Below are 18,489 nucleotides of genomic sequence, written 5' to 3'. Positions count from 1 at the left end.
TCTCACGTCACCCCGCTCCTCCGCACACTCCACTGGCTTCCAGTTGAAGCTCGCATCTGCTACAAGACCATGGTGCTTGCCTACGGAGCTGTGAGGGGAACGGCACCTCCGTACCTTCAGGCTCTGATCAGTCCCTACACCCAAACGAGGGCATTGCGTTCATCCACCTCTGGCCTGCTGGCTCCCCTACCTCTGCGGAAGCACAGTTCCCGCTCAACCCAGTCAAAACTGTTCGCTGCTCTGGCACCCCAATGGTGGAACAAGCTCCCTCACGACGCCAGGACAGCGGAGTCACTCACCACCTTCCGGAGACATTTGAAACCCCACCTCTTTAAGGAATACCTGGGATAGGATAAAGTAATCCTTCTATCCCCCCCTTACCCCACCCCACCCCCCCCCCAAAAAAAAAAAAAAAAAAAAAAAACATTGTAAAGTGGTCATCCCACTGGCTATAAGGTGAATGCACCAATGTGTAAGTCGCTCTGGATAAGAGCGTCTGCTAAATGACGTAAATGTAAATGTATAAAAGACACCTGGGAGCCAGAAATCTTTCTGATTGAGAGGGGGTCAAATACTTATTTCCCTCATTAAAATGCAAATCAATTTATAACATTTTTGACATGCGTTTTTCTGGATTTTTTTGTTGTTATTCTGTCTCTCACTGTTCAAATAAACCTAACATAAAAATTATAGACGGATCATTTCTTTGTCAGTGGGCAAACGTACAAAATCAGCAGGCGATCAAATACTTTTTTCCCTCACTGTAAGACAACAACATAGCATGGCAGCAACACATGACAACAAAGCATGGTAGCAACACCACATGACAACAACATTGTTGCAACACAACATGGCAGCAGCACAACATGGTAGCAGCACAAAACATGGTACAAACATTATTGGGCACAGGCAATGGCACAAAGGCAAGAAGGTAGAGACAACAATACATCACGAGAAGCAGCCACAACTGTCAGTAAGAGTGTCTTTGAATTAAGAGATGGAGAAAAAACTGTCCAGTTTGAGTGTTTTTTGCAGCTCGTTCCAGTCGATAGCTGCAGCGAACAGAAAAGAGAAGCGGCCCAGGGATGTGTGTGCTTTGGGGACCTTTAACATAATGTGACTGGCAGAACGGGTGTTGTATGTGGAGGATGAGGGCTGCAGTAGGTATCTCAGATAGGGGGGAGTGAGGCCTAAGAGGGTTTTATAAATAAGCATCAAGCAGTGGGTCTTGCGACGGGTATACAGAGATGACCAGGTAACAGAGGAGTATAGAGTGCAGTGATATGTCCTATAAGGAGCATTGGTGGCAAATCCGATGACCGAATGGTAAAGAACATCTAGCCCCTCGAGAGCACCCTTACCTGCCGATCTATAAATTACGTCTCCGTAATCTAGCATGGGTAGGATGGTCCTCTGAATCAGGGTTAGTTTGGCTGCTGGGGTGAAAGAGGCCTAGATTTAACCTTAGCCTGCAGCTTTGATATGTGCTGAGAGAAGGACAGTGTACTGTCTGGCCATACTCCAAAGTACTTGTATGAGGCGACTACCTCAAGCTCTAAACCCTCAGAGGTAGTAATCACACCGGTATGGAGAGGGGCATTCTTCTTACCAAACCACATGACCTTTGTTTTGGAGGTGTTCAGAACAAGGTTAAGGGCAGAGAAAGCTTGTTGGACACTAAGAAAGCTTTGTTGTAGAGCGTTTAACACAAAATCCGGGGAGGTGCCAGCTGAGCATAAGACTATCATCTGCATATAAATGGATGAGAGAGCTTCCTACTACCTGAGCTATGTTGTTGATGTAAATTGAGAAAAGGGTGGGGCATAGGATCTGACTTTATACACTGCACTCTTTGAGAGAGGTGGTTAGCAAACCAGGCCAAAGAACCCTCAGAGATACCAATACTCCTTAGCCAGGCCCACAAGAATGGAATGGTCAATAGAAATAGCAGCACACCATTGCTTAGAATCAAGGGCAATGGTGACATCATTTAGGACCTTTTAAGGTTGCAGTGACACATCCATAACCTGAGCGGAAACCAGATTGCATACCAGAGAGAATACTATAGACATCAAGAAAGCCAGTCAGTTGATTATTGACAAGTTTTTCCAACACTTTTGATAAACACGGCAAAATAGAAATTGGCCTATAACAGTTAGGATCAGCTTGATCTCTCCCTTTAAATAAAGGATGCACCATGGCTGCCTTCCAAGCAATGGGAACCTCCCCAGAGAGGAGACACAGGTTAAAAAGGTCAGAGATAGACTTGGCGATGATAGGTGCTGCAACCTTGAAGAAGAAAGGATCTAAACCATCTGACCCTGGGGGTCAAGTTTAAGGAGCTCCTTTATCACCTCAGACTCAGTGATTGCCTGCAGGGAGAAACTTTATAGCGGGGCAGGGGGCGAAAGGGGAGGAGAATCGGGGCTAGTCGCATTAGAAGGGGTGGGAGATGAGGAAATGTTGGACGGGCAATGATGCATGGCGGAGTTAAATAGGAATCCTGACTTAATGAAGTGGTGATTAAAGAGCTCAGCCATGTGCTCCTTGTCAGTAACAACCACATCATCAACATTAAGGGACATGGGCAGCTGTGAGGAGGAGGATTTATTCTCCAGGTCTTTAACCGTTTTCCAGAACTTCTTGGGGTTAGACCCACAGAGAGAGAACTGCTCCTTAAAGTAACTAACTTTGGACTTCCGGATAGCCTGAGTGCACTTATTTCTCATTTGCCTGAATGAGAGCCAGTCAGCCTGAGTATGCATGTTTTACTTTTTATTTTTTACTTTAGTTTATTTAGTAAATATTTTCTTAACTCTATTTCTTGAACTGCATTGTTGGTTAAGGGCTTGTAAGTAAGCATTTCACGGTAAGGTACCTGTTGTATTCCGCGCATGTGACAATTATTTTTATTTTTATCTTTATTTTAACAGGGGAAAAACAGACTGAGACCTGGATCTCTTTTACGGCTGTGCCCTGTGTAAACATGTTGACATGTACAGTTTTAGACATACAGACAAAAACATTTTAAACATACAAAACAAAAACACAATTCAACAGAAACAATCACAAACAACATCATATTGATCCTCCAGAATATTTTTTAAATGGGCAAGGGACACCAGAGCGTCTAACTTAAGTTGGATCTGCAGTTTGTTCCATAAATAAGGTGCAAAGGAACTGAAGGCAGTCCTACCCAACTCTGTGGAGACCACAGGAGTCTCTAATGTAATCCATATCTGTGATCTGGTTTTAAAATTAGTATATCTAGTGGAAATTAATGATGATATATATGGAGGTAGTTTTAAAATAAGTGCTTTATAAATAAACAAGAGAGCATGTTGCTCTCGCCTCACAGATAGAGAGGCCCAACCCACATGTTGATATAGGATACAGTGATGAGTTTTGTAACTATCACCCGTGATAAACCTGAGTGCACAATGGTAAATAGCATCCAGTGGTTTTAATGTGTTTGCTGATGCATGCATATAGATAATATCACCATAATCTAAAACGGACATAAAAGTAGCCTGCACAATTTGTTTTCTATTTACGGAGGACAGACAAGCCCTGTTTCTGTTTCTATCTTGAATTTGAGTTTTTTTCCCAATTCAGTAACATGTTTTTTAAAAGAAAGCCTATCATCTAACCATAACATTTGATTTGATTTTACTTGCTATTATCACTAGTAGCATGAGTAAAACATGTCACATTTTAATTGAAACGAATACAATCGATTTTTTTATTGATATATAGAAACATAGATGGTTGATAGAAACAACATTGAAAACGCTGTGATTGTACATTTTCCCCCCATTGTTCCAATAAAGGTGCTAACGAATGACGTCTGATGTCGTAAATCCCAGCATCCGGGAATCTTATTAAATACGGCTTCGGGCATGCGCAGTTGTTCCTCAGCGGTTCGACCTCTGCAGCTGGTAAGTGAAGGGGAGGCAAATGGAGGTCTGCGCTGAAACATTTTCACAATCGATTTTCATCTTCTATCTAAAGTCGTTTTGATTCCACACCGACACAAATTATGTAAAGACAGTTGTTTTGCTCATATAATATTTTTGTATGGATTCGCTGTTTCTTTGAATTTGTAGTGAAATTCTCATTGACCTTAGCTGCTGTTCTCTCTTTTTTAGAGAGAAAACCAGGTGACTCGTCTTTAGTTGATTGTATCAGTCAACACATTAAACCAGTATGTACGCCTGTGCGAAATTCGTCTCTACACCTGCACTGGTGAGTTGTGAAAGTAAAGATACATTTAAGTTGTCATAGCATAATGTTAACTAGGTAAGTTAGATGGGCCTGCTGAACTTGTACTGATTTGTGACTTAGGAACTGCTCTAACGTTTCAGTGCATGCAATTGTGCACACTGAATTGCAAGTAAATTGGTTTGAAATGTATTAATTGAAATCAACATAGCTAACTAACGTTTTTATTTTTTTATTTTAAACCTGCTCTTGGAAAATACCTATTTTCACCTAAGTTAGGTAGCTAGTTTTAGCTATGCTTACGTTAGGTTGCTAACCATTGCTCGTTAGCTAGCTAATGAGCCAGTGAGTCTTCTTTGTAATTTCAAGGTCATGCAGAAATGAAGCACCAAAGACTGCATTCTGAAATACGAAGGGCTTCATTTGGCTATGTGCATTTGCTGCTAATGTCAATCCTAGTTGTGCACTTTGCCAGATTGGCGTTTGTGTATTTTGGGCCCTGGCACTCCATCTTGATCCAGTAATGCCCTCTGAGTTGACCATCTAGGACATCTGAAAGGACTTGATGGTTCAGTTGAGGCAGATATTTGGAACTGAACATTGCTGTGCTTCCATGCATTTGTCATGTTTAACAGCACATTCTCCTCTGGGGGATCTCTGTAGCTTGCTAGCAGTTTTGAGCAAGGTAGTTATGTATCATGTGGTACTGCCCACACCTGACCATTGGTCAGTGGTGATGTATGACTGATTGTCCATGTGTCCCCCTGCGACTCAGTTTTCAAATGTATATTTTTTGGGGTGTGTGTTTGTAATCAAATTGATGTTATGGAAGTTACATCACTTAACATTACTGTTTTTCCGTGTACAGGTCCGTGCTGGATCCAGGGCCTTATACAGACCTCTCTCTGCGTCTGTGCTTTCACGGCCGGATGTTAGAACAGGAGAGGTGAGTGTCTACCTGCCCCTTTACCCTTTAGTCCCCTTACCCCAGGAACAACATTAACTTCTATCGGCAACTGATGCTACTTTTCAGTCTAGATTTCTTCCCTAGGTAAAATGTTGCATAAGAAAAAAATAACTCTGCTTTCTTCCAAATGATAATGGGGTCCCTCTGCAATGATCTGAATGTTGTCTTAATCTTAAATGTTTGTAATATTTATCTTCAAGCTGTTTTTATGGTGAATTGGTTCATTTTAGTGACTTTTTTTTGTATTTCTCCCAGGCTAGCACTGCCCTTGTGCCACAGAGTGCCTTTTCCCAGGTAGCACTGAGGGGTTTCCAGACTAGCGCTGTGAGCAGAGACATTGACACAGCAGCCAAGTTCATTGGCGCTGGAGCTGCCACAGTTGGAGTAGCTGGTTCTGGTGCCGGAATCGGGACTGTGTTCGGCAGCCTTATTATCGGATACGCAAGGTAAATATTGCCATTAGTAGATATGGTGCCCTACTTTATTACATTTACATTTTAGTCATTTAGCAGACGCTCTTATCCAGAGCGATTTACAGTTAGTGAGTGCATACATTTATGCCCTCAATTATGTGACTCTTTGTTGATTTTCTGATGTTTTTTTGACACTGTTTGCAAAAATGTTAAACAATTGCTATGGCTGCAAGTCTCTCCCACAGCTTTGGTTCATGGCACTAACAATTATTTTTATTTGTTTCCTCCCTAGGAACCCCTCCCTAAAGCAGCAGCTTTTCTCCTATGCTATCCTGGGATTTGCCCTGTCTGAAGCCATGGGTCTGTTCTGCTTGATGGTTGCTTTCCTGATCCTGTTTGCCATGTAAATATGTCCACTGCAGATGGTGATCATGATTTTGAAACTACAGCTGGGACTACCTATTTTACTTGAGCAATCAAAATTGTTCTGTGTTGGTCATGAAATTGTACATTTTCCAAGTTTTTGTTGAAGGCTGACAAAAGAAAAGGCATGTATTGCAAAAATGTAAGCACTTACAGAATTAAAATGCATGTATTTCACTATTTAAAATGTATGAATTATTTTGTGTATAGCCCCATTTCCCTGCAAAACACTTTCAAAGAAGCACCAGATTATGGATTAACAGATGTATTTCTCTATAGTGTGTGCCCTTGAGTTCAAAACAAAGCATATAGTTATGTTAACTGCAGGTTGGTTGCAATCAAGTGGGTTTAAGTAAATTACACTGTACTTTTGGTTATCAAATGCTTTTCTTAATTGCAATAAATCCTGTAGTAATCTTTTACTAGTGTAATACAATGTCCTCTTGCTGTTCCATGAAGATAAATTGTAAAAAAAAAAATTGGGGGAATATTAATGCAACTGGTTGTATGTGAGTGGATGGGGAGGTGTGCTGCTAAATGGCTCTGGACCTGTCTGATCCTGACCCGTGATGTCACTCTTCATCCCTGTGACTGATGCTGCCTTCCACTGCTCAGCCCATTGACACTACCAAAAAAAAAAAACTGCTTCTGCTCCCATCCTGATTTTTAACTGGTCCTCTGTAGTTCAATTGGTAGAGCATGGCGCTTGTAATGCCAGGGTAGTGGGTTCGATCCCCGGGACCACCCATACGTAAAAATTTATGCACACGTGACTAAGTCGCTTTGGATAAAAGCATCTGCTAAATGGCATATTATATTAACTGTTTTTGTTTGTGCTATGTATGTAATTCAGCGCTTAGCTGCCAAGTACAGCCTACATGTGTAATACAACTACTACTATTATTATGATGCCTGGCACAAGGCCTGGGCTTTATCTGGCTATCCTGCTTCTCATGACTTTGCTCTACAAGATCGAGTTGGTAGCACACACACCTTCCATGATAGAATTGGTAGATCGGTGGCACAGGAACTAGTGCGCTTGCCTCTGCACTGCAGGCTCTATGAATCGATAGCTCAAACATTGCCTACTTGCAGAGCCGAATTTGCTGTTAGATTTCCATTTTGGATGTCCCACTAAAATGAGAATGAAATTACAAGGACGTCTCAATGGTATATTAATCTAATCAGATGTATGGATTCTCTCATCTTCCGCACATGGTGGAATTAAATGAAATTGAGTGGATCTGCCTGGATTGCTGCTGCCCCGGTCCATGCTTTCCGGGATCGTTGGGACTTCCCAACTCTGATGTTACTCCATTGAATTTGAAATGTAAAATGGTACGGGTAGGGTTTTGGGTATGGACATCCCAAGGATTCCGGATAGCACTAACCCTACCCCATCCTTTTCTGAGCAGCATCACATGGTAACCATGGTAATACAACGGCCTAGAATTGAGGCTGATGGTCACGTGATATCACAAGATGGCGAGTTCGTTATGAATACGGCGATGTGGTGTGAGTACAATGTGTTGGGCTCAACTATATTAGCTATGAGCATGCATATGCAACCGGATATATTACATCTTGACTTTATCCTCATTGTAGATAAATGCATGTTTGCATCTACGCCTGTTCCCATTTGGATTTGTTTATTTTTGTCATGAAGTCGACGGCACTACTAGTTGTGACTCACAGTGAGCAAACGCGTTAACGTTATGTGGCTAACGCTAGCAAGCGAGCAAGCCTGGACTGACTGTTATTGTACTAGAAGCGTTTTGATACAGTTTTGAACATGTTTCCTAGTTGCTGAATATTTTCTCGCTAACTAATATTTGTTCACTATATGTCCCTTATCAGCTTTCTAACGGCGGTGGAAGTTGTCAGCTATTTCGCATCAGTTAACGCACCAAGAATGGCTCTAAATGTATTTGGTAAGTTAACTAGCTAGCTAGCTAACTGTTCGCCTCTGCCAGTTTGATACCTCGCTAGTTCCAATACGACCTCAAACGTCAGCTTCCCAGTAATGCATGTGACAGATATGCAGATGTTATGCTATAGAACTGTTGTCAGTGTTTGGCCATCTAGCTACCTTTTTTGGCCTTGTCGGGAGGCCTGTAGAGTTCTTTCGCGTTGGATGAAAACACCGTATTTTGTGTCATAGCAGATTTGTAGATACAATGTTGGCTAACTAACAGTTTAGTCATTATCAACGTTCACGAATTATAGCCTTTTAGGCCATGTTTAAACCCCTTGATCACCAGAGGGCATCACAAGATGGTGAATGACAAACTTTGTCAGCTTGTCTGTGATGATTGGCAAAGTTGCCTTTTCAAGAGGTGTAATAGTAGAAACAAAAAACATTGGCAATTTAGCAACAATGATAGGGGGGATGGTATACAGTTTAGGGTTAGGCATCGACATGTCTGTCACTTTTGGTCCATCTAGGAGAGGGAGAGAAAATACGTAACAGTTAGGGGGCAGGAAATGTGGTGCTTTTCAAGTTTAAGATAGAGCTGATATCCAGGCTGTGGGGGATGAGACGGGAAGCTCTGTGCTTCTGACAGATATCCAGTGTATTCTGTCAGAACACACATGCCATAGTCCTTTCAGGATGTGGGGTGTGGTTGAAAGCAGTCTGTAGTGCAGTAGCTATTTGAAGGTCAGAACATCCTTGTAGTAGCCTAATTGAAATATTTGTAAGTAGTAGCTCTCTTAAAAGGTATCCTACTAACCATTTACACACAATGGTGTCGACCCAAACTGCATGTGCTACAGTAGTGGTACGGTTCAGTATAGAACAGTGGTCATTTGTTGTAAGGATATGTTGCTATGAGCGGAGACAGAGCGACCATACTAACGATGGCGGACGTGTTAGAAGAGTTTAGTGTTCTGCCTCCTTTTTATGTTTATGCTTCCTACACTGCTACGTGGCTGAAGCATGAAAGGAGATCATAACTGTCTCTTGAACTCTGCTCTACGAGTGAAATGACTTAAAAATAATAATAAATGGTACATTACTGCCGGTCCACCACCAACATGGATGGATGTGCGAACTCCCTGGCCCAGATACCACATCTTGGGGCCAGCTGCACCTCTTGTTTTAGCGAGCTGAGCTGCGTAATGTGAAAAGTAAATTCCAAGCCCCCATAAAACAGTTTGGCTTGGCACCATAATGTATACATTTTTAATGTATGCATGCACTTACTTCTCAAGTACAATAAGCCTAAGCTTATCTTGGCCAGGTCGCAGTTGTAAATGAGAACTTGTTCTCAACTGGCTTACCTGGTTAAATAAAGGTAAAAAAAGAAGCTAATATCAATGTTAGATTTATTGTGAATTTGCATAAAATGCTAATAGCCTACTGCATTAGTTTGGTATTGTTGATTAGGCTAGTCTCATAGTAACTTGCGTCTAGCCTAAAATGAGTAGCCTATATTATTCTCGAAGGCAATTCAGATGTGTTGACGGCCCGCTAGTGTAATACATTTTTTTGTCAAAATATCTTGTCTGTTACTGAATCTGTTTACTTGCTGTAGATGTAGCAAATCAAATTATGCAGGGTGGCTTAATCAACACACTTTAAGTGTAGTGTGATACAATGACCACCTGGTTTCACTGTAAATCAGGAAACAAAGATTTTTGGTAGTCTGTCAATGTTGAGGTTTATTAAGACTTGATATTATGTTCTTCTTTCCTCAGACCATGATGAATACAGGCCGCCAGTGTGGAAATCTTACCGTGAGTATAAATGTATTCTAATGATGAAAATATTGTATCATGTAATCATGATGTTTTACTGACTGTGTTCTGTTTTCGCACCAGTGTATCAGCTCCAGCAGGAGGCACCACATCCACGGCGACTGACCTGCACCTGTGAGGTAAGCAAACAGACACAGAATAGAGACAACTTGGCCACTTAAAAGAATGTCTGCAGATATTCATAACATATTCTCAACCTTACTATAATAGATTATTAAACAAAATGTGTCTGATATGACCATTTTATATCAACTGAAAACAATTTACTGCAACACTTGATGAACTGTGACAATATAGGTCTACGCAGGACACATTTCTTCATTGTGCTCGTGCAGCTTTTTATACCGCACCCACCACTTCCTCCTGTTTTTTTGTCTGACTCCCGCCTGCTCCTGCAAGAACTGGTCCCACCCAACAACAGCACTCCCAAAATGTTATTGGGAGCCCTGGTTCCATCAATTTTGCCACCCTAAGCAATATCAAAATGCACAAAAACAGCCAGAAAAATAGGTTAAATTATCAGATATTCTCACATGGCCCGTTTTTTATATTAGACTATCGCTAGGCTATTATTCGGCTACATATAAGCAAATAGGCTAGAGGTAATTTGAAAGAGATCCAAAGTTAGAGCGAAATAGAATATAGTGGGTATTTGACTTGAGATACGTTTTGCATAATTTTTAGGAGCGGGATGATTTTTCCGGCAGAGACAGATAAATGTGTTATTTTCAGTCAATGTAGTAAACTACACTCACCGGCCAGTTTACCAGGTACATCCACCTAGTACTGGGTCAGATCCCCGCCCCTTTGCCTCCAGAACAGCCTGAATTCTTCGGAGCATTCTACTAGTTGTCGGAAACATTTCACAGAGATGTTGGTCCATGCTGACGCGATGGCATCACGCAGTTGCTGCAGATTGGACGCCAGTACATTCATGCTGCGAACAACCTGTTCCATCTCAAAGATGCTGTATTGGGTTGAGGTCTGGAGACTGCTCAGGCCACTCAAGTAAACTGAACTTGCTGTCATGTTCCAGGCAATGTTTTTCCACTCCTCAATTGTCCAGTGTTGGTGATCGCGTGCCCACTGGAGCTGCTTCTTCTTGTTTTTAGCTGATAGGTGTGGAACCTGGTATAGTCGTCTGCTGCAATAGCCCATCCATTCTCCACACCATTGTTGTACTGCGCCATTATTTGTCTGTTTGTGGCCCGCCTGTTAGCTTGCGTGATTGTTGCCATTCTCTCATCAACAAGCTGTTTTCGCCCACAGGACTGCCACTGACTGGATGTTTTTTGTTTGTCGCACCGTTCTCAGTAAACCCTAGATCAGGGGTACTCAAGTACTATTTGAGAAGGTCCGGTCACACACATTTCCTAGGTTGCAAAGGTCCGGATGGATAATGTGATCTATCGGCGTAGGAACAAACCCCCATTTTACAACCCACGCCACCCCAAACTGTTCACACCACTCTTGCCCCTCTTGTTGACAGAGATAAAATGTAGCAATTTTAAAGCTAGTTTCCCGCAATTCTACACGGGGCAGAGATTTTTTTGTGCTGTTTTTAAAGCTAATTTCCTGCAATTCTACCATATCTTGTGTGTGTTTATATGATACCAGGGGTCGAAGCCCGGTCCGTATTGACCCCGTTCTGGGTCCGGGTCCGCAGTTGAGTATGGAGGCCCTAGATAGACACTGTCATGCTTGAAAAGCCCAGGAGGGCAGCAGTTTCTGAGATACTGGATGCCTGTCTGCCTGCTTTATATAGCAAGCCACGGCCACATGACTCACTGTCTGTAGGAGCAATCCATTTTCGTGAACGGGGTGGTGTACCTAATAAACTGGCTGGTGAGTGTATTTACATTTGTCATTTAGCATTTACATTTTTGTCATTTAGCAGACGCTCTTATCCAGAGCGACTTACAGTTAGTGAATACATATTTTTTTTTTTATACTGGCCCCCCGTGGGAATCGAACCCACAACCCTGGCGTTGCAAACACCATGCTCTATCAACTGAGCTACATCCCTGCCAGCCATTCCCTCCCCTACCCTGGATGACGCTGGGCCAATTGTGCGCCGCCCATGAGTCTCCCGGTCGCGGCCGGCTGCGACAGAGCCTGGATTCGAACCAGGATCTCTAGTGGCACAGTTAGCACTGCGATGTAGTGCCTTAGACCACTGCGCCACTCAGGAGACCTCTCTTATCCAGAGCGACTTACAGTTTATAGCTCATATTTATGACGTTTCGGAATCCCAGAACTAAAATCTTACATAATTGCAGCAGATGCTCTGAAATTTTCTAGGAGGAGATTAGGGCTGGGCGTATTTTAAGTTATATCGGTATGGATTCGCATACCAGTATAGATTTTTACAATACCGTCTATAATTGTATTTTAAAGGTGCAATATGCAGAAATCTCTCCACCATTTGCTGGTTGCTAAAATTCTAATAGTTTGCCTATTTTCAATATGTGTGACAAAACAAGCGGTCATTGTGTAGACAATCATTGTACCATCTAAACCGCTGTGAAATACAGTATATTTTCCACAAACAAAAATATTGTGTTTTGAAGCTGGTGTACAAAACTGAAAGTAAAAGACACAAAAATGAAACTTAAGAACGGAAGCATAGAAATAGTGCACATTAAACAGATCTACCGCTTCTTAGACTTGCTTTCAATGATAATGATAGATCTATAACTCACATTTCTTTGTGAATTTGTTTGGGTCGCCCAAAAAGTTACATTGTAGCTTTTAAGTGCTAAATAAATGAAAAGTTCTACAAATGATCTTACATCACTGTCAGTTTTGTCCTAGTTTGGTTCAGTATAAAACAATAAAAATGGAGAAAGCCCATTAAAACCACTTTATTTGTTGCCATCCTACAGTCATGCACTACTCAAAACAATTTTAGAACTTTTATTATTCAGTCCACAAGAGATTAGGAAGTTAAAGAGAATTGACCTGTGCTTCTCCACCCATACCTATAGTCTATTTAATTGAGACCATACACAGAGGCACACTTCATCTCACACACCCAATGTTGAGAGGAACTTGAAACAGCAAGAAGGATGAGTGTGTGAATAGTGCGACAGAAGCGCTTTTAATTCAATAGATTGTTTTAAAATAATCTGCAGGACTAAACAATATTTAATCCTGATCTTGTCTTGACCACCGGCTCCCGCCCGCAGCATTAAATATGCAGACCGCGCCACAATGACCTCTATGCAGCTCTTTACTGTACAACAGATGTAGTACAAAACCCTAACTTCACATTGCATTTGGGACTTTTGAATTTCAACCACAACACAAGCTGTTCCGCAGCAGTGACACTGTTCCGCAGGTGGTTCCCTGCCACCCTCTAGCATAGAGAGCTCTGTAGGCTCCATTAGACAGAGCACATCAGCTCATTCTGTCTCATTTGCAGCACACCATGCCTGCCCATTTATCATCTGACCCCTACCACTCTCTACCTTCAGGGCTGACTGCTGAAAAGTGTCTGTTTCCTCTAAAACAGTGGTCACCAACCGGTCGAGCACGATCCACTGGTCGATCTCCAAGGCATTCCTAGTCGATCACCAAACATTTCTGTAAAAAACCCAACGATCAGGTCTTGCATTCCAGTTTTTTATTTATTTGTTTTGCGCTGTTTGCGGTAGGTGCAATTGATTCAGTAGCCCTAGTGCCGGAATGGCAAAGTGTTCCATTTTTAACCATTTCATGTGTCTGAAAGTAGAACTCTGCCTACCTGACAGGCCCAGAGAGCAAATCAAGTGCACCTATAGGCCTACCGCTGGCCAATCTGATAGCTCAGATGACCCTGTCAAGCCAGACTATTAAAAGAAGCCTCAATGCACAGCGAAGTTGATGCTTTGAGATTTAAAAACGTTTAAAACCATGACTGGAGAGAGACTCAAAGAATACAGCGACGAGCTCATGTATAAGTTGTTGCCAGATCCAGTAAAAAAAATAAGCAAATTATTATGCTCACTTAGCTGTGGCTCACAAGTAGTACAACACATGATTTATTACTGTGGTCTGAGAATAACAACATTGGCAGGGCAATTCAAGCATAGCCAATATGCCGTGATAATGTATTGGGCCTATAGCCTACTGCACAAACCGCATTGCTACCGAACTGTTTTTAATTGGTTAATGTTAAAAAAAAGAATCTGAGCGGTAGATCTCGGCTTGCATTTTGACTCAAAGTCATCTTGACTCAGAAAAGGTGTGTGACCACTGCTCTTCAAAGATGGGACAAAACCACAGAGGTGCTCTCATTGTCTGTGCTTGTGAAGTGCTGAATAAGTAACAGTAGCTGAGGTCTGTCTTTTGTGTCAGAAGCGGTGATAAGCAGAATTGGTTTCCTCTCTTAACCCACAGGGAAGTAAAGTTTTGTTGAATACCTGCTTACGCTAGCTGTTGTACACAGAGATGGAATTACTCTCTTGATGAGCCTACATCTCTGTTCTTGTCACTTGGGTATTGTCATAGTTTTGAAGGATTTCCATACTTAGTGTGTTTCTCAAGGTAAAAATGTGCCCTTCAATTCACTATTCAAATAAGAAAATGGCTTGTTAAAAATAAAATAATGCGGTACAGAGCTCAATTTGGCTCTAGCTCCGCATTTTCTCAGGATCAAGCATAAATTGGCTTTAAGTTCCACTTACACTAACACACACCGTTGTTTTCAGCTCTGTTTGTCTTGAAGACTTTGGCCTTTACTATTATTAGAAAAGGGAGCACAGATGGGATGATTCTGAATAATTCATTGCATGTGTATTATTTGGAATTGAAGGGGCTAAGTCACAAGCCAGTCTCTCAGTTACAGAATTGTGCCATGACCCTCTGTTGACAGTCTGAGGAGATGGGGAGGCCATTTGCATGAATTGTATCTCAGAAGGCAGTTTTCTGGTGTTTGGAGTGGGGGTTAATCATAAATAATTCAGTCTGAACAGTAGCTTTAGAATATAAAGCTGAGAGAGCGTTGATTTTAGGGGTTGCCATTTTATGTTTAGTCCACAAATCTTTAGGCTATTCCGTGGAGATGATGCCTTCTGCTGTCTGCTTTTTAACCTTAATAAACCAAAAATTCATCATATTGGATAAGGTTACATAAGGAGAAAGCAGGCAATTAATAAGTAGAGCTTGGACAATAAACCGAAAATGATTGACATCAACCATACTGATCACTTATCACAGGCATTTTGTTTATTACGATAAGTAGCCTATACTAGAGCAATGTAAAGTTCGAAATTAAATACGTTTGCGAATATGGGTGATTGTTAATGGGACAATTTATGGTTACAAATGGTAATGTATGTATGTATGTATGTAATATATATACAGTGGGGAAAAAAGGATTTAGTCAGCCACCAATTGTGCAAGTTTTCCCACTTAAAAAGATGAGAGAGGCCTGTAATTTTTATCATAGGTACACGTCAACTATGACAGACAAAATGAGGAAAAAAAATCCAGAAAATGACATTGTAGGATTTTTAATGAATTTATTTGCAAATTATGGTGGAAAATAAGAATTTGGTCAATAACAAAAGTTTCTCAATACTTTGTTATATACCCTTTGTTGGCAATGACACAGGTCAAACATTTTCTGTAAGTCTTCACAAGGTTTTCACACACTGTTGCTGGTATTTTGGCCCATTCCTCCATGCAGATCTCCTCTAGAGCAGTGATGTTTTGGGGCTGTCGCTGGGCAACACAGACTTTCAACTCCCTCCAAAGATTTTCTATGGGGTTGAGATCTGGAGACTGGCTAGGCCACTCCAGGACCTTGAAATGCTTCTTACGAAGCCACTCCTTCGTTGCCCGGGCGGTGTGTTTGGGATCATTGTCATGCTGAAAGACCCAGACACGTTTCATCTTCAATGCCCTTGCTGATGGAAGGAGGTTTTCACTGAAAATCTCACGATACATGGCCCAATTCATTCTTTCCTTTACACGGATCAGTCGTCCTGGTCCCTTTGCAGAAAAACAGCCCCAAAGCATGATGTTTCCACCCCCATGCTTCACAGTAGGTATGGTGTTCTTTGAATGCAACTCAGCATTCTTTGTCCTCCAAACACGATGAGTTGAGTTTTTACCAAAAAGTGATATTTTGGTTTCATCTGACCATATGACATTCTCCCAATCCACTTCTGGATCATCCAAATGCACTCTAGCAAACTTCAGACGGGCCTGGACATGTACTGGCTTAAGCAGGGGGACACGACTGGCACTGCAGGATTTGAGTCCCTGGCGGCGTAGTGTGTTACTGATGGTAGGCTTTGTTACTTTGGTCCCAGCTCTCTGCAGGTCATTCACTAGGTCCCCCTGTGTGGTTCTAGGACTTTTGCTCACCGTTCTTGTGATCATTTTGATCCCACAGGGTGAGATCTTGCGTGGAGTCCTAGATCGAGGGAGATTATCAGTGGTCTTGTGTGTCTTCCATTTCCTAATAATTGCTCCCACAGTTGATTTCTTCAAACCAAGCTGCTTACCTATTGCAGATTCAGTCTTCCCAGCCTGGTGCAGGTCTACAATGTTGTTTCTGGTGTCCTTTGACAGCTCTTTGGTCTTGGCCATAGTGGAGTTTGGAGTGTGACTGTTTGAGGTTGTGGACAGGTGTCTTTTATACTGATAACAAGTTCAAACAGGTGCCATTAATACAGGTAACGAGTGGAGGACAGAGGAGCCTCTTAAAGAAGAAGTTACAGGTCTGTGAGAGCCAGACATCTTGCTTGTTTGTAGGTGACCAAATACTTATTTTCCACCATAAATTCATAAAAAATCCTACAATGTGATTTTCTGGATATTTTTTTCTCAATTTGTCTGTCATAGTTGACGTGTACCTATGATGAAAATTACAGGCCTCTCTCATCTTTTTAAGTGGGAGAACTTGCACAATTGGTGGCTGACTAAATACTTTTTTTCCCCACTGTGTGTGTGTATATATATATATATTACATACACACACACACACACACACACACGCAGTACCATTTGTAGCCATAAATTGTCCCATGTCACCATATTAGCAAACTTATTTAATATAGTACCAGTCAAAAGTTTGGACACACCTACTCATTCAAGGGTTTTTCTTTATTTTTACTACTTTCTACATTGTCAAGTAATAGTGAAGACATCAGAACTATGAAAAAACACATGGAATCATGTAATAACCAAAAAAAGTGTTAAACAAATCAAATATATATTTTATATTTGAGATTCTTCAAAGTAGCCACCGTTTGCCTTGATGACAGCTTTGCACACTCTTGGCATTTTCTCAACCAGCTTCATGAGGTAGGAGTTCCCACCTATGCTGAGCACTTGTTGGCTGCTTTTCCTTCACTCTGCGGTCCAACTAATCCCAAACCAGTAGGTGTGTCCACATTTCCAGTAGATATTTCTTGTAGGGTAGGCCTAGACAACTGCAATGGATTTTCTGTGAAGTTGACCACGATGTTAGTGTTTGCAAGATGTGTGTCCTGTCACATTCCCATAGAAACGGTTGAAACCCCTCAAACAGATATTTTTTTCACTTCATAGCCAATGGAATATCTAAAAGCAAAGGCTTGCACAAGTGTGATAAGGGATGCAAAATGTGTTCTGTTCTAGCTGAAACACTGAGTATTACATTCCAGTTTGGCCAGATGGACACCTGTGCCTGCTAGCATTGTCTCTGACCATGGTGCTTATCCAGTGACCTTCCTCTGAAACACTAGATGTTGGCATTTTATCCTATTTAAGTTTGCTGTACACCTTCACAGTAATATAGTCGCGTAGCATACGGTGGGTAATTCTTTACTTTATCCTCCATGATGTTGAATAGTGCCCTACGGAATGCATCCCAGTGTTCTAGCTGATGCAAGTAAAGTACTATTGGAGTGACTTAGTTCTCCTCTGGTTGGCTAACCTTGACAATCCGAAAAACTAGATGTCTATCTATTTTTATTGTTTTGCTTATCAATGGAATATTCTATTTGCTTTCAGGTGGATAACCGGCCCAAATACTATGGGAGAGAGTAAGTTTAGCTTATTTCAATTTAGAATTTATATACAAAACTAGTCATTGCTGTAGTTGTTTATCCAGTCAGTATCAGTATTTTCAATGTTCTGTCTTCTCCCCAGGTACCATGGGATGATCTCCAGAGAGGAGGCTGACCAACTGCTGAGTGTGGCAGAGGGGAGTTACCTCATCAGGGAGAGCCAGAGGCAGCCTGGGACCTACACACTGGCCCTACGGTTAGACACACACAAACACACCTTTTCCACAGATAGACTTTCCAAACAGTGTGATGCGTTACATCTTTTGGTTAGTTTCAATTATTTTTAACACATTTTTATAGCTTTGTTATTTAACCTCAAAAAGTCTAAGCCGTTTGGTGGGGGGGTTCTACTAAGCTAACATATGGAATTGTTTTAAGATAATCATACCATGGAGCATTTAGCTATTTGATTTGGAATTGTTGGACCCCTTTAGGTACACTATATATACAAATGTATGTGGACACCCCTTCAAATTAGTGTATTCGGCTATTTCAGCCACACCTATTGTTGACGGGTGTATAAAATCTAACACACAGCCATGCAATCTCCTTAGACAAACATTGGCAGTAGAATGGCCTTACTGAAGAGCTCAGTGACTTTTAATGTGGCACCGTCATAGGATTCCACCGTTCCAACGAGTCAGTTCGCCAAATTTCTGCCCTG

General features: G+C 41.6%; 2 protein-coding genes across 3 annotated transcripts in view; both read left to right on the top strand.

The window, feature by feature from the left end:
- The first annotated feature begins 3,904 nt into the window (after positions 1–3,904).
- LOC311112152 (ATP synthase F(0) complex subunit C3, mitochondrial-like) lies at positions 3,905–6,446 on the top strand. Of its 2 annotated transcripts, none has more exons than XM_084155128.1 (5): positions 3,905–3,938; positions 4,149–4,245; positions 5,090–5,167; positions 5,444–5,634; positions 5,894–6,446. In XM_084155128.1, exons 2-5 carry the CDS (start codon positions 4,207–4,209, stop codon positions 6,006–6,008), a joined length of 423 nt encoding a protein of 140 aa, XP_084011254.1. In that variant the 5' UTR covers positions 3,905–3,938; positions 4,149–4,206; the 3' UTR covers positions 6,009–6,446. The 2 variants fall into 2 exon arrangements, with proteins under 2 accessions (XP_084011254.1, XP_084011253.1); XM_084155127.1 differs by having other exon boundaries at positions 3,925–4,041.
- A 1,042-nt stretch (positions 6,447–7,488) lies between these two features.
- Positions 7,489–18,489, top strand: part of LOC311112038 (N-chimaerin) — a 53,501-nt gene continuing 42,500 nt past the window's right edge. Inside the window, exons 1-6 of the mRNA XM_084155008.1 lie at positions 7,489–7,539; positions 7,882–7,955; positions 9,724–9,762; positions 9,847–9,902; positions 17,770–17,801; positions 17,908–18,021. Of these exons, the coding sequence (XP_084011134.1) occupies positions 7,937–7,955; positions 9,724–9,762; positions 9,847–9,902; positions 17,770–17,801; positions 17,908–18,021 (260 nt within the window). The 5' untranslated portion in view covers positions 7,489–7,539; positions 7,882–7,936. The remainder of the gene's footprint in view (positions 7,540–7,881; positions 7,956–9,723; positions 9,763–9,846; positions 9,903–17,769; positions 17,802–17,907; positions 18,022–18,489) is intronic.

Source organism: Coregonus lavaretus, assembly GCF_964263955.1.
Source record: "Coregonus lavaretus genome assembly, chromosome: 38".
NCBI lineage: Eukaryota > Metazoa > Chordata > Actinopteri > Salmoniformes > Salmonidae > Coregonus > Coregonus lavaretus.
This window is presented reverse-complemented; position numbering and strand designations above follow the sequence as displayed.